This window comes from Ambystoma mexicanum, chromosome 1q, assembly GCF_040938575.1.
Source record: "Ambystoma mexicanum isolate Mex_15411 chromosome 1q, UKY_AmexF1_1, whole genome shotgun sequence".
NCBI lineage: Eukaryota > Metazoa > Chordata > Amphibia > Caudata > Ambystomatidae > Ambystoma > Ambystoma mexicanum.
Window position 1 is genome coordinate 503,725,658 of NC_090922.1, and position 15,387 is coordinate 503,741,044.

Sequence of the window (15,387 nt, forward strand, 5' to 3'; positions counted from 1 at the left end):
TTATGTACTAAGGATGGGCTGGTGAGAATCGGGTCTATACAAGAATACATGTCATGTACTAAGGAATAGAATGATTAGCCTGATGTCTCGTGGTTGAGAGCCCGCAATATGTCTACAATATTGAAGAGGGGCATAGCTTTATGTACTCCCTGTGCTGATAGTGTGAGGTACCACAAGGTTGGGCTCCTGGTATGGAACCTATTCTACCCAGGAGGGTTAACTAGAAAACAAAGCATACAAATGAATAGGTCCAAGGACACTATGCTCATAACAAAAACTCCCAAGGGATTGTGGACCTCTGCATTTATAAAGAAGGAATCACTCTTCAGTATTGTATTGTAGAGAAAAATCTCTTTTTTTATATATTAGAGTTGTGTGAATCAAGATATAAATGCACAATTCAAGATAAATTAAGACATCAGAATGGTTTGCTGAACCAAAACAGAACAGACAGAAAAATATATGTTTACAACACACAGTACCAAAACATTTTTGGGACAATATCCAAACAGTGTGTATATAACAAACCCAACATCTATTAGGATTTGTCAAAATTCACATAATACAGTGTACAAATTCGAAACAGCATTGTAAAAAACACATAGACCATTATAGAGACACAAAATCGTTTAGCTTGTGTGAACAGCATTCATGTGCTGTGGTTTCAGGGGAGTAGTGGGTCTACACCAGGTGTTTCAGCCGTTTTGAGGTGGGCTAGGTGTGCCTCATCTTTAACACGGCCTTCATCAGGACGGAGTTCTGTGCAGAATGACGTCTGTGCTTCCGGGAAGAGAGACTACAGTCAGGGAGGTGTCTGAGCAAAAAATTATTTAATCTGAATCAATCAAATGCTGTGTGGTCAGTAATATCGAAAACACACAGCTTACCCATGGGTTAATCAATTTCACAGGCACTGTAATAGAGATCCACTAGCCGCATGGGCTGGTCTCTAAGTAATCCTGTTGTAGGAAACAGAAAGAAAAGAAAAAGGGGAGGTTGAGGCTAATCATGTCCCCTTGCTGTCATGTCCACAAAGCATGGAAAATACATACAAGCGGAGTGTCTTACCTCTCGCTGGAGGTGTCTGGGTCGAAGAGTCTGATCCAGATTGGTGTCAGTAAAGACAACCACAGATTGCAAGGCTAAAAAAATAATAAAGGCTAAAAGTGAGTGTTGGAACAAAGGGAAACCTCACGAGCTTTAAAGAAAATAGCCGTGGGGGCAGGGTTACCTGTGAAGGCTGCAGAGTAAGCAGCCTGTCTGCAGTGGTGTACATGCAGGGTCTCCTCTGGCTGCTGAGTCACAGACGAGACTGCAGGGACCTGGCTGCAAAGCGTTGGTAACGCTGTTGCTAGGTCCCCGCAGGTATTTATATGGCGGCCATCTTGGTAAAAACCTCGGATCGAGTGGAGGGCAAACTGGTGGAATCTGCTTGATCCGGGGGGGGCATAAAACTGCTTTTTCCAAGATGGCCGCCATATAAATACCTGAGGGGACCTAGCAACAGCGTTACCAACGCTTTGCAGCCAGGCCCCTGCAGTCTCGTCTGTGACTCAGCAGCCAGAGGAGACCCTGCACGTACACCGCTGCAGACACGTTGCTTACTCTGCAGCCTTCACAGGTAACCCTACCCCCACGGCTATTTTCTTTAAAGCTCGTGAGGTTTCCCTTTGTTCCAACACTCACTTTTAGCCTTTATTATTTTTTTAGCCGTGCAATCTGTGGTTGTCTTTACTGACACCAATCTGGATCAGACTCTTCGACCCAGACACCTCCAGCGAGAGGTAAGACACTCCGCTTGTATGTATTTTCCATGCTTTGTGGACATGACAGCAAGGGGACATGATTAGCCTCAACCTCGCATTTTTCTTTTCGTTCTGTTTCCTACAACAGGATTACTTAGAGACCAGCCAATGCGGCTACTGGATCTCTATTACAGTGCCTGTGAAATTGATTAACCCATAGGTAAGCTGTGTGTTTTCGATATTACTGACCACACAGCATTTGACCTATTCATTTGTATGCTTTGTTTTCTGATAGTGTGAGGGCATAGGCCGTGTACTGGATCAGTCTCTTACTGTATCAAGTTTTGTCTTGAAATCACCCGCTCAAATTAGATGAGTATCAACATATTTCACACATTTATTTGTGATGGTCAAAAAGAATTGTGGGTAATCGATATTAGGGGCATATATATTGACTAACAGGAGATTTTCTCCAAACAAAGCTCTGCTGAGGAATACAAAGCACCCTTCTGGATTGGACTCCCTGGAGTCACGTATAAATGGTATTGACTTATGTATTAGAATGAGAACCCCTCGTGAGTTAGAGGAATATGTTGTGTGGAAGCGGGAGGACCCTCAAGACCTGGCAAAAGACAAAAGCCCCGACCCAGCATAGTGCGACTCTTGCAGTAGTGGTATCTTAGCTCCCTGTCCCTTATAGAAGGCCTGAACCTTTCTGGCTTTCACCATATTGGTCAGCCCCCAGACGTTCCAGCTAATTACAGTACATTGCTGTCAAATGTCTGGGGCTGCCAGCTTTGGTAAGGATAATGCTGTAGTAAGAAAGAAAGACTACACAAAGCCTGCTTTTTCTGTAGGTCTTACCTGCAGTGCTGGGATACATTTCCGATAAACTTTCATAACAAAACGCCAACAAACCCCAACTTTGCCATCCCACCCCCACCCTCACTGCCCAACCCAAACTTGCAGTGGATAATAAATCTACCGAAAACAATATGAACAGTGGGCCGGTCCCCTAGGGCGCCAAGAGAGCCAGCAGCGACTTACTCATGGCCAGGAGGGATAATACTGGTATAGTCCTGAGAATGTAAACAGGAAGAATGAACCGCTACGTTACATACATGACAAGGATCATCAAAACCTGTGGTCTAAAAAGCACATTGTTGATGAGGTCTGTAACGGACATTATCAAGGGTGTTCCTGGAGGATCATCCCACTCGGAACAAGCATCAACAGAAGTTTTCGTGCACGGACATGGTTGGGGTGGGGGGGCCCAGAGAGTTCAGGAATGTCTTAGTTCAGGAATGAAAAGACATATTTGCGTGTCCCAAAACATTAAAATGTTTCTGGTTTATTTCCTAAACCTTTACACTTATGCAATTTCATACATGTTTAAAATTAAATATTTGTTAACAGAAATAATTCATCAATTCTATTAGTCATTAAATGCAGTACTTTCTGAGGTTTTATCAGTCCAGAAATGGACAATTGCAGTCACCATTTTTCTATTGTTTCCCGTTAGAATGTCGCTCCAGCGTTCGTCACTTTCCAATTCATGGGGCGCTGCGGCATATCTTTTGCTAAACATTAGTCTTTTCTGATTTAATGCTTCACATTTCATTATTACATGCCGAATAGTTTCTGTTACATCAGTGATTTTACAAAAACTACAATCCGTACTACTGTGTGGGAGTTGCTTACATTTTCCTAAAACTTGTCGAGTTGGAAGGAGGTTCAACCTGAATCTCAGGAACGTATCTCTAATCTGGTGATCAGGGAATAAGTTTAAATAGTGTGGTAGTTGGTTCATTGCTCTAGATTCTCCATCGCACGTAAGGTTTAACTTATATTTGTTCTTTTTATTTTGGGTTTCGATCCAGTCTAATCTTGATAGCAGCTTTTTGGTATGTTGGGGTCTTTTGATCAACATTTCTAGAGGGACACCATTTTCTGAGCATATGTTCTTGAATGCTTCTCTCCATTTTGTCAGTGCTGTGTTATTAGACACTATATTTGATGCTCTGAAAATGTCAAGTTTTGGAATATTGTATTCATTTTCCAATTTTCTATATGCATCAAGGATTTTCCATATAACCATTGAGTGTAGGGACTGCAATCCGAGTTCAAAGCATATTCGAGGCATGGGTGTAGATTGCGGAAGTGAAAGAGTTTTCCGCCAAAAGATTGCTTCCAATTGTTTCCATATAGTTTGGTCCATGTTGATCATAGATTCTCCTCCATATGATAGTATAGCAGTTGCTTTTTGCTTATAGAAGGTTAAAACAAGGTTAATTGAAATTTTCCCAAATTTTCTATGAATCATAAGGCCCTGTCTGCCAAGGGCTTTAGCTTTGGATTTTAGGTGGATTGTCCAAGGAATTTCTGTCGTAGACTGATTGATCCAAATTCCTAGATATTTGTACGTTGATACTTGTTCCAATTTTTGTTTCTGGAGATAGAATGGTGGAACTTTCTGTTTCTTATGTGGTTTCTGCGTTAATGTCATAACTTTAGTTTTTTTTAATGTTTATTGAAAACTCATTGTGTTACATGTATTCTAGCGTTTTGTTGAGAGCAATTTGCAAACCTCTAGGTGTTTTTGCTAGAAGTATAATGTCATCAGCATATATTAAACATGGGACAGCATTATTATTCAGTTTCGGAGGATTGATGGTATGGGTATAAATGCTTTCTTCGTAATCAGAAGTGAACAAGTTGAATAAAGCAGCAGCCAGTGGACAGCCTTGCTTTAGCCCGTGCCATGTGATAATTTCATTGGAGACTATCCCATCTGAAGACATTCTCACCTGGATTTTGGTGTTCGAATAAAGTAATTTTATGGGTTCCAGTATGTCAATCGGACAGCCCCATGACTCCAGTTTTTTCCAGAGAAGATGTTGATTGATTTTATCAAACGCAAGGCATAAGTCTACATATGCAACATATACATCCATTCTTGAATTAGCTGCTTCGTGTTTCAGATTCATGATTAGCAAATGTATTCCTGTGCCGACTCTTCGAATGAATCCTGTTTGGCGAATTGCATGATGTTTATTGTTGTGCACCACTCTGCATCCGGCGGGAAAATAGCATAGCATATTTCAGGCTCTTTTCACAGAGCTATTATTTAGCTGCAGCAAATGTCCGTCTAGCTTTTTGGGTAGGCGCTGTCATGTCTAGATACAGGAAATATCTTGATATCTCAACTCATCCAGTTTGCATGAATGACATAAAATAGTGTCTCTGTCCCAGTAGTGGAGGAGGTGAACCATCAGCGGTCAAGGATTTTGACTGGGTTTTGGGGCTGGCTTAAGCGACCTGTGGGCTAGAAACTCTGGGGCGAGGGAGGGGAGCTTGCAGAATTTTCTTGAAGAAGGACTCCATGAAGGTTTCTATATTGCCCAATATAAAGGATTTAGGTAATTCAACCACTCACATGTTATTTCTGCGGGACCTTGCATCAAGGTCCTCACTCCTGGCCTGGACAAGCTTCATGTCTTGTTTTAATCGTTGCAAGGCTTGCTGTGTCTGGATGCTGGGCGCGTCTGCCTCTGTAATGCTTCCACTGTTTACGCGCTGTTGCATCTGCCCAACTTTGCATACCAGATTGTCTAGTTTTCTATTCCCAGGATCTCACAGGAGATGACTGTAGGAGAGATAGCCGCCATTCCGTCTCGAGAGAGACCACAGCTTTTCTAAGGTATATCCATCTCTGCCAATAAAGTCTTATTTCACTGGGCCAATTAGGCTTGACATAGTTTTGAAATAAAGCTAAGCTGAGTCTGACACTTGTTGCCTTTAGCCATATGGGCCAATGTAGCCCTGGAGGCACAGGGAGACACCAGTGTCCAGTAACCAGCAAGCAGGAGAAATCTGCACCATACAGTGATGGGAAGAAACATTAGAGAACTGGTGTTGGGTGCCCTGGGTGGATCTCAGACCCTCTCTGTTCTTTCCAGCTGATTTGCGTTCACCTCCAAGAGGGGCATGCAAGGAGGTTTTCAAGTATGGGAGGGGGTGGAATTGCACCTACTCCGCGCACCCACCTGCCCCTCCGATCACCCCGGTGGGACTGCTACCCTGCACTTAGCGACTCTGAACCTTTCCACAGGCCAGGAGGCCACGAGGAGTCAGCGGCCCCAAGTCTCCAGGCGTTCCAGGGGACCCAGAGGGTTATTCTCCAAGATGTGCCAGCCTTCAAACTCGCCTGCAGCTGGGCGGCCCGCACCCCACCTCCAGCAGCCTCAGCGGCAACATCACAACCAGCCGTCCACAGAGGTGCTTACCCATGGCACAAGAGGTCCGCCCGAAGTCCTGGACTGTCAGTCCAGGTACCGTGGATCACCAGCTATTGGGAGGTGAATTATTAGAGCCAGTCTCCTCCCATCTGGTTCAGTGCCCATGCATCCCAAGATGATTTGATCACAGACGGGGAGAAAACACAGGTCGTCCCTGGTACTTAGTCCTTGGACGTAACTTTATCACTGAGCCGCCATTTCCAAAGCGGCTCCCTAACTTTCTGCAGACCTGACTATCCACAGAGCTCAGAGTGGACCAACACCCTCTATTCAGTTATTGACCATGTACAATCAGGCATTCCATCTATCATGCATAATTCCAGTACTTGAGTCAGATCTTGCTGAGGGAGTGGCAATGTCAGCAGCCCGGCAATGTACCTAGACTTGAAATCCTGATGAATGGCCTTGGAGGTAAAGGAAACTTAGGACAAAGAAGGGTGAGACTTTGGACAGAGAGGGACTCCATGAATGTAGATCGGTTCAGGACTCTGCTAGGGATCAGGGTTAGGCTCCATGTGGATTCTGTAAAGTATTGCATGTTGTGATATTAGCACGTGGAAGCCATTATTGACCTCCTCTGATCCAACATGAATACAGTCAATAACTACAGCTATTGACTGCATTCCAGACATTCTGACTTCAGAAACAGCAAGGGAAACAATAAAAAGCATTTCTCCGCATTGAAGAAACAGTAATGCAATTTCCCAACATTTCTTTCTACATGACACTCCAACCTAATTTAACACAACAAAGTGAAAGCTAAAACATGTAACAATGCTTTCACATTTGTAAAGAAAAATCATTCACTTGAACACTACACCTAAAACAGTACAACCAAGTTTAGAATTTAAATTGCTTACCTTATAAAAGCAAGATATTTATTTAAAGATTACAACATGAACTATCATTTAATTCAGTGTTTATTAAACTAACATGGTTTACTTCAACATCACAACTTCAAACCTTTACTGCTACCAGAACTATGTGCATGTAGCTTAATAGACCTCTGCAGGGGTCATCATCACCGTCCGGGATAATTACCCTTTCCCAAATTGGGAGCAGGCCATTATCCTGAGATGGCCTCATTACGAGGTCGGCAGTAACCCGCTGGTGCTACCGGCAGGTTACTGCCTACCTCGTAACACCATTTCTGCCACCTGATATCCCGGTGCCAACAGGATATTACAAGTCCCAGCGGGCCGGGATGTCCGGCAGCGGGACCTTTAAGTCCCCATTCCTGTGGATTCCGATAGAACTCCACGGGAATGGGGACACAGAAGCACCTGCACCATTGCTAACGGTGCCAGTGCTACCGTGGAAACAGTGCCTGCAGGGGCCAGTGCTCCCGGGAAGGTCAGATGTGCCGGAGCACCGGCCCCTGCAGGCATTCTCGTAGTCTGGTGGTCCGGAAAGGGTACCCATATGTTGCTACGGCACCCTTATTTCTAGACTGCCAGACTTGTAATGAGGCCCAATTACCCTCAATTGGTCTATATGGTTATCTTACATAGGACTCTCTAGACCAGGGGACGCAATATGGATTTGGATGAATGGAAATAACCTAAGTGCAACATGTATCAAAGAGTTATGAGGAAAAATAAGGATCCAGACATTTAAGAACAGACTGTTTGGAAGGGCTACACCGAGTATTGGCTTACAAAAGCCTAGAGGCTTGGGAGGAACAAATGTATATAGACTATATATGTACACCCAGAAATGAAGGGCAGCATCTCAAAATGGTACCATATTCACTGTAATTTGGAGTGAGCAAAGAGTTACATGACCCCTATGCCACAGGGTAAAATGTCAAATAAAAAGAAATTGTTGGGTCCCAAAGAGGAGCAGACAGGTTAATTGTGCCTTGTGTTTTACTGAGAGGACACATTGTCATCCTTTTACCTGGGACTTCCCAGGTGGGTCTGTGTGTGGTAGGTGAGAATAGACATGTGTGGAGGCACTTGCCATGCAGCTATAAACTATAACACTCTGGGGTGGTGGAGGGAGCTGGAAAGAGCTGGAATGTCAATTACACACTGCAGGTAGCTGGGCACCACCACCAAGTCATCAGAGTTTAGTATATGCCTCTGCATTCTTCGCTTCTAAGAGCTCTAAAACACTGTGTCCAAGAGCCAGAGACCATTGAGCTGACTGGTGGGGTCACACTTTTGTGTGCTTGTCACTCAGTGCCAGGCGGGAAGGGGCAGGGGAGTTAGTAATGTTTACCGCTCTTTGTGGTATAGAGAATAACCACAAAGATGGGGGAATACAGGAAGGGGTACGGTTAGTACAGGGAAGGGGAAGAGGGTGTCGTAAATGTCAAAGACGGGCAACAGATCCAAGAGTATCAGCTTAACTCAGTGTGTGTTTGCAAAGGACATTGCCCCAAACTTATACAGGGGCACTCTCTGTGCCACTTCAGTCAAAGACCTGGTTAGCAGAAGCCCAGGTTGTTGTGGGTTTTTAATATGTGTGCAGAGGACATACAAGGATAAAGGTTTACACGTTAGGGCTCCCGTGGTTGCGATGAAGCAGATACTGCAGACGACAGATTTGGCTATTGTGGGGGTGGATGAAGAGTAGTTAGTCAAGTGGTTGTTTTATAATTAAATGCCTGCTGAGTTTTGATGAAAAAGGAGTTAAGTCCTGGGCAGAATTGCAGTACAGAAATGGGGGGAAATGGGAAAAGAAGTACAGATAGGAGGCAGGAAGGCCTAAATTGTCTACAAGCTTTGTCCAGGATTCTTTAGGGTGTCTTGAATGTTGGAGGCTAAGGAGAGCTTTGTGGATCAATGGGGGTTTGAGGTAGAGTGTAAGGGCCACCTTAAGCAGGAAGAAGTCTGGCAGAAATAAGGGAGGAATGTTGGTAGCAGTGGAGACTGAACCTGTAGCAGTCAGAAGTAAATCAGAAGTGGTCCAAGAGTGGAGGGATGCATGGTGGAAGGAGTACAAACTTGTCATCTGCAGAAGCAAGAATGTGGAGTAGACAGCAAGGAAGTATTATGAGGCATTGTGAAGGATAACAAAGACAAGCGATGTGTGTAGTGTCTGAGTTTTTCTGATGCAAGTTTTGATTTTGGTTGAAACATCGATTTCTGGCTACTGGATGTTGGTTTGAGGTGGTGGGCAGCAAAATTAGATTGACAAACGAGGAAGGAGTGGACATACAGTGTCTATTTATTATAACTGCCAGCTTTGTGATAATTAGACTTCAGTTTGGAACTATGGCCCAATACGGACTTCTGATTTCCGATGATAATTCACTATGATCTGTACGATTCTGAAAAAGTTATGTTAAGCTTACCTGGCCTGACTTCTGTTAATCAATATTTATATTAAGAATGGCTGTATGTTCCTGAAGACCTTCTCTGCTCTGATTGCATGGATATCACTGATGCCCAGCATTCCGAAGAGTGCAATGACACTGAGTTAGGTATCTGACCAGGTTACCTTGTTCTGGTGATGCGTCTCTGTTTCTGTAGCACCACAGCCCCGCCGTGCTGCTACACGTCTTCTGCGCCGGCGCAACACCACATAAATCTGCACATATACCATCAGAGTAATGATGAAGGGGACATAGAAGGAGACGATGGAGGAGTAGAGCACAAAGGCTGGGTTAGCAATGCTGCAACGCATAGCCTCTCGGGTGGCTGAAAGAAGAGAGATAAAGTAAAGTGGCATCAGTGTATGGTATGTGTATCCCACAAAGGTAACCATTAAATAAAGACCCAGACATGCCCACAGAGCGAGGCATGCTCCCAGGTCAGGTGCAACCTCTCCCTGCACAGGCCTGTGTAGCTCCCTGAACATGGTGCAACCTCCCACCGCAGTTAACTGTGTACAACCCAGAGCCAGCGGTGGCCCATAGAACCAAGTGAAATCTCCCAGAGCTAGTCACAATGCCAAGAGCCAGTCATGACATATGCCCTTCTCCCCCTCAACCCAGGAACCAGGTGTGACCACCATGGTCATGTGTGACCATGTGTAACTCCACCAGAGTCAGGTGTAAGCCCCAGAGTCAAACCTGCTTGAAGGGGTTTGTCAACTTCACCACTGCCACACCTGTCATCCAAAACAGTGCCTGGACTCTGAGTGCCACACCCAAAGTCACACACTGCACCTGCAAAATGACCAACCCTGAGACCCTTGTCCTTAGACCTGCACCCAATGTACAAAGGGAAAACCCAACCTCTGGCTCCCACAGTAATCCCTCGAAGGCATGCTCACTGCAGGGACCATGCTTGATTACCATTGCCATTTCCAATATTGAGCCACACAAATATTCCAGAGCCACACCTGAGCCACTAAGTCAAGCCCACCACAACCATCAAGCCTGACCCATAGATCTATGCCTAACTCCCAGAGCAATATCCGACTCCAAATATGACACATGATCTCCAAAGTCACGACCAATCCTAGAACAGACATAACCGCAGAACCACCTTTTACCAAGGGGCAAGGCACCCCCCTGCCCTCGGTCACTGGTTAACCCAGAGTCAGGTTCAGGTTGTAGAATTAAATTGGTCTGAGATATGGTCATTATTTTTGCCTGTAGTTAAATGGGGTACAGAGATGTTTTGGTAATAGCATGGGTGGCAGGTAATTCCTGACAGTGACACAGGCTCCTTGGACATCTCTTCCTTCTTTATTGAACTACATCAAAGAAAATATCCAAACGCTGTTGGGGCTTTATTCTGACTTTGAGTTTAGCCTTTTACTAGGGTCTCTTAAGGCAGAGAAATGTAATGCAATAAGTGATGACAGAAAGGGTTAATGCACCCTTCATGCTCTCTGAGACAACCTGGTGGTATATGAAGTGTCAGAGCCAGCCTAACACCAGCCTAAGCAGGCCACTGATGGAAGAAAGCAGAGTCAGACTAGTACTGACCTACAAGTGCCAGAGAAGGGTGATGGGGAAGGCAGGGTAAGATGAACTTTGGACTGCCAGAGAGAGTAGAGGGCAGAGCCAGTCTTACAATGAACTAAATGTGTCAGGGATGTGAGAGGCCAGAGCTTAATGTCTTCTGGAATGTGTCAGGGAACTGAGGGTGCAGGAAGCTGGTCTTATAGTAACCTAACTGTGTCAAGGAGGCAGCTGGTAAGTGCAAGTATAATATTGACCTAATAGGTAAGAGAGTTGGTTCAACACCTAGGAAAGAGTGCTAGATATTGAGGGGGCAAAGCTGGTGTAATTGTGATATAGAAGTGCCAAGGGAGCAGATGCTAAGAGCCAATCTAAAATTGACATAAGAATGTCAGGGATGGGAGTCCAAGGCTAACACTGAGAAAGTGAGCCAGAGAGAGGTGGAGGCAGAGCAGGTAGAACACTGAAACAATGTGATCTCTAAGTGCTTCAACAGCTCCTAAATCTTGCTCTGTCAAACAAAGCATATTAGCCAATCTTGGCTGAGTTGCAGGTCTACCAGGCCATGCTGTAAGTGGTCAAAGTTTACGGTGAAGATACGTCAGGGGTTGGCTGATAACATTTGCTCTACCAAGTTGTTGCCCATAAATACAGGCATGTTTCTTTCAATAATGATTGTTTATTTCGATATTGCAGGAATTGTTTTTCTTTTTTTTTTTTTTTATAAAATGTTATAGTTTAATTTTTTTAACTTTTCATTTGTCTCCACTTTTCCAAGTTTACTTTTAACTCGTTAAAGGTTTGCCAAGGCTTAGAATTTCTTGTAGAAATTGGCATATTGTAAGGATGAGTTTATGCGATCTGCCGTTAAGCATCTCCATCCATCTCTCTTCTGTCTCCATCGTCTGTTCACCGATCTTATAGTAGGTGCCAAATCTGGATCTTTGTTCAGAAAATTTGTTACATTCCATTAGTAGGTAGAAGAGGGTTTCTGATTGTTGGGTGTCTGAGCAAAAGCGGCAGAAGTCTTCTTTTGGAGGAATTTGTCTGGTTTTGGCTAAGTAGAAACGTGTTGGCATTGTGCTTGTTCTAATTTTCAAGTATAGTGCTCGCATTTTGGCATCAGGGAAGATGGTCAGGTAAGCTGGTAGTTCATTAATAGATCCGATATCAATCTTGCATTGTAGATTGAGGGTGTATTTTGTTTTGTCTTCCAGGGTTTTTATCCAATCGTTTTTCATTATTTTTGTTTTTGCATGTTGTGGGCGTAGCATGAGCATTTCGTGGGAGATTTCTTCTGTTTTCATAGATTGCTCTAGATTGTCTTTCCATTTGGCAATTGTTGTGTTGTTCATTGCCCCATCATGGGTCTTCAAGATTTGAATTGCTGGTGTTTTCTCATCGGTGAGGAGCTTGCGGTACAGGTCTAGTTGTTTCCATAAGACGATTGAGCTGATGGACTGCACTGCTATTTCATGTCTGATCCTAGGCATAGGGAAAGAAGGTGGCAGCTGCAGGATCTTACGCCAGAATGAGGCTTCTAATTTTGTCCAGCCGTAATCTGTTGCATTTATCATGGCTTCTGTTCCATAGACTATTGTTGGGATGACCTTTTGTTTATAGTATGTGGTTATTAGTTTGAATGAGTATTTGCCACATTTTCGCTGGATCACACATCCTTGTCTTGCCAGAGATTGGATCCTTTGTTCTAATTTCAGAGTCCACTCTTTTTTGGTTGGATTCCCAGGTATTTGGATGTTGTTACCTCTTCAATCTGGTTGTGATTTAGATAGATTTTTAGTTGTTTCCCATTTTTATTGGTTGATTTTGTCAATTGCATAATTTTGGTCTTTTTTGTATTGATGGTGAGTTCGTTGAGGTCCATGTAATTGCTTAATTGGCTAAGACGGTTTTGTAGGCCTGAGGGAGTCTTGTCCAGGAGGATAATATCATCTGCATATGTCATGATTTTGACCGGTGTTGAATTGATCTTTGGAGGGTTAAGGTTGTCAGGTTGTAGATGAGTCTCGATATCTGCGGTGAAGAGATTGTACAATGTGGCTGCGAGGGGGCATCCTTGTTTTAATCCGTTTTCGGCTGGTATTTTCGGAGTTGTGTGTCCTTCTCGTGTAAGTCTTATTGTTATAGAGGTGTTTGAATAAAGTTGTCTGATTGCTCCCAAGATGTCGTTAGGGCATTTCCATTTTTCAAGTTTCGTCCAGAGTTTTTGCCGAGATATCCCATCAAAGGCCATGTGAAGGTCTATGAAGGCCGCGTAGATTTTTGTTTTATTGTGTATTGCTTTGTGTTTTATCAAGTTTAGCAGAAGTAGATTGATGTTGTCCCGACATTTGGGGTAAAGCCAGTTTGTCTTATTGAGAAACGATGTGTCTCGTTTGCCCATTGATTGAGTTTTTTTAATAGAATTGAAGCGAAAAGCTTTCCTAAGGGATCGAGTAGTGCAATTGGGCGGAAATTTGTCGGGTCATCTCTCGGTCCTTGTTTGTGGATGGGTACAATCATTGCAGTTTTCCAAGATGTTGGTATCCGGTTTAGCCTGTTTATGAGTGTGATGATGTTTTTCATTAGGTTGGCCCATGAGTGTGGATCGTTCTATATCATTGCGTTTGATGTCCCGTCAGGGCCTGGAGCACGGGAGATATTGAGTTTTTGTATGATATCATAGATGTCTTGGTAGTTGCAGGTTAATGTCCACTTTGTATTTTGTCTCTTTGCTGTTGTTTCAGTCAGTGGTCGAAGTGAGCGGGAGCGGTGCTCCTCTTCTTTTTTAAATTATGTTTTACAGCTCCTATACTTTTATTTTAAAAAGAAACCGTTACGGAATGGTTTTGTTTTAAAATAAAAGTGTAGGAAGACGTTGCAGCTTGCAATTTCAGTGCACTGTACTGAACATTCCCTTAAACAGCAGGTGCAAGTGTTGGTGGATTGTATTGTGTGTGGTAGGGGGCCTGCCAATGGGATTTGTGGAGAGTGGGTGCAGGCCAGCAGGGAACATAGTTCCACTACTTCTTTTTGTACACTTCGACCACTGGTTTCAGTTTCTGATGGACGTGCTTTGTATATTTTTGTGTAATGTTCAATCCATCGCTTTTCTGACACGTTTCCTGTGAGTTTTTGTTCATGGGCTGAATTGTTGTTCAGCAGGTTCCATAGGTCAAAGAGGTTGTGTGTCTTGTAGGTTTGTAAGATTGATTCTGCATCTGTTTGTAGTATTGCAGGATTTACAAAATGTCAGATTAATGCTCTCATTATAAAGGTGTTGATTACGAGAAAGCAAATGTGTCTGGTGGTAAGGACAGAGGGCACCTGTTTGACTCTCCATAGTATTTTATCAATCGCTGACATTTGTTTTTATTGTCATGAATAAATATTCATCTTTGGGCCCTCATGATTGTTAACAAAATGGAACATATGGCTTGAAGAAGTAGACTTGGAGTCTCTAGTGCCTATAGTAGAGCTCTACACTTTAAATTAAGTCTTCCAAGACAAAGCTGCTGTAAAATAGATCTGCGATTACTAGGGAGGGTTTGGGGATGGACTAAACCTCAATAGGGTTCCCCGAGACTGACTTGCATTTCCCTATATTTTTAGATGACCTGCCTGCATTATTTTATATGATTCATCTTAATATGAGAGCTGCACTTGCCTACCTTTTTACTGACATTCTGAGATGGACAGCGGTAATTTTGCCTGCGATTGTAACCCTAGTGCAGGGGGCGGGGCGGGGGGGGTTCGGGGGTAATAATAATGTACTTTGTATGGTACTTTGTGACAGATTTCTCGGCTTCTAAGCACTGTAATTATTGGTACCACTATTATCACTCAATCATTTTACTGAATTTAATGAGCTCAGGAGGATGGCGGTCCGAGTCATCCCAGGCAGGCGATAAAACAGATGTCTCAAGGCGTCGTCCCAATGTGATCTTATTACCCTTGAACTAGCTTCATGGGTAGTGGGTGGCAATTAACTAAAAAACAGAGGCTGTTATGAAGCTTTATAGACCTCGTCCGAGGGTCGTAAAGGGAGTTATGGACCTTCAACTCGGAGTTAAAGGCCTAAACGCAGCCAGGCGTAAGAATGACTAGTGTTGTAAGCACCTTCTTCATTCTCTCATACACATGCAAATGCATTAAGCAGTCCACAGATACTGACACAAACTGAACAGTGGCAAAATCACCTTTGAGGAGCTTCTGTATGCGTACAAAGTACTAGGTTACTATAAATCAAAGGCTACTTAGTAGTAAGCGACAAAAAGAAACCTAGAAAAAACAACCATCTATCACCGAACGATTGGTTCTTCCAGTAGAGGTGAGCACGCTTGTGGTAATTACAACTTCACTGCACACAGCACACACATCTGCATCACCTGCAGTCTGAAAGTGCTCAGCTTGACCAACTGCCTGCTGCCCGTGACAAAAAGACAATATAAGCAAAGCAAATGGAAAAGTCTGAACAAGCATA

General features: G+C 43.7%; 1 protein-coding gene across 1 annotated transcript in view; it reads right to left on the reverse strand.

Moving 5' to 3' along the window:
• LOC138529875 (D(2)-like dopamine receptor) overlaps positions 1-15,387 on the reverse strand; it is a 434,356-nt gene that overhangs the window by 137,584 nt on the left and 281,385 nt on the right. The window contains exon 5 of the mRNA XM_069640867.1: positions 9,491-9,690. Coding sequence (XP_069496968.1) covers positions 9,491-9,690 — 200 coding nt within the window. The remainder of the gene's footprint in view (positions 1-9,490; positions 9,691-15,387) is intronic.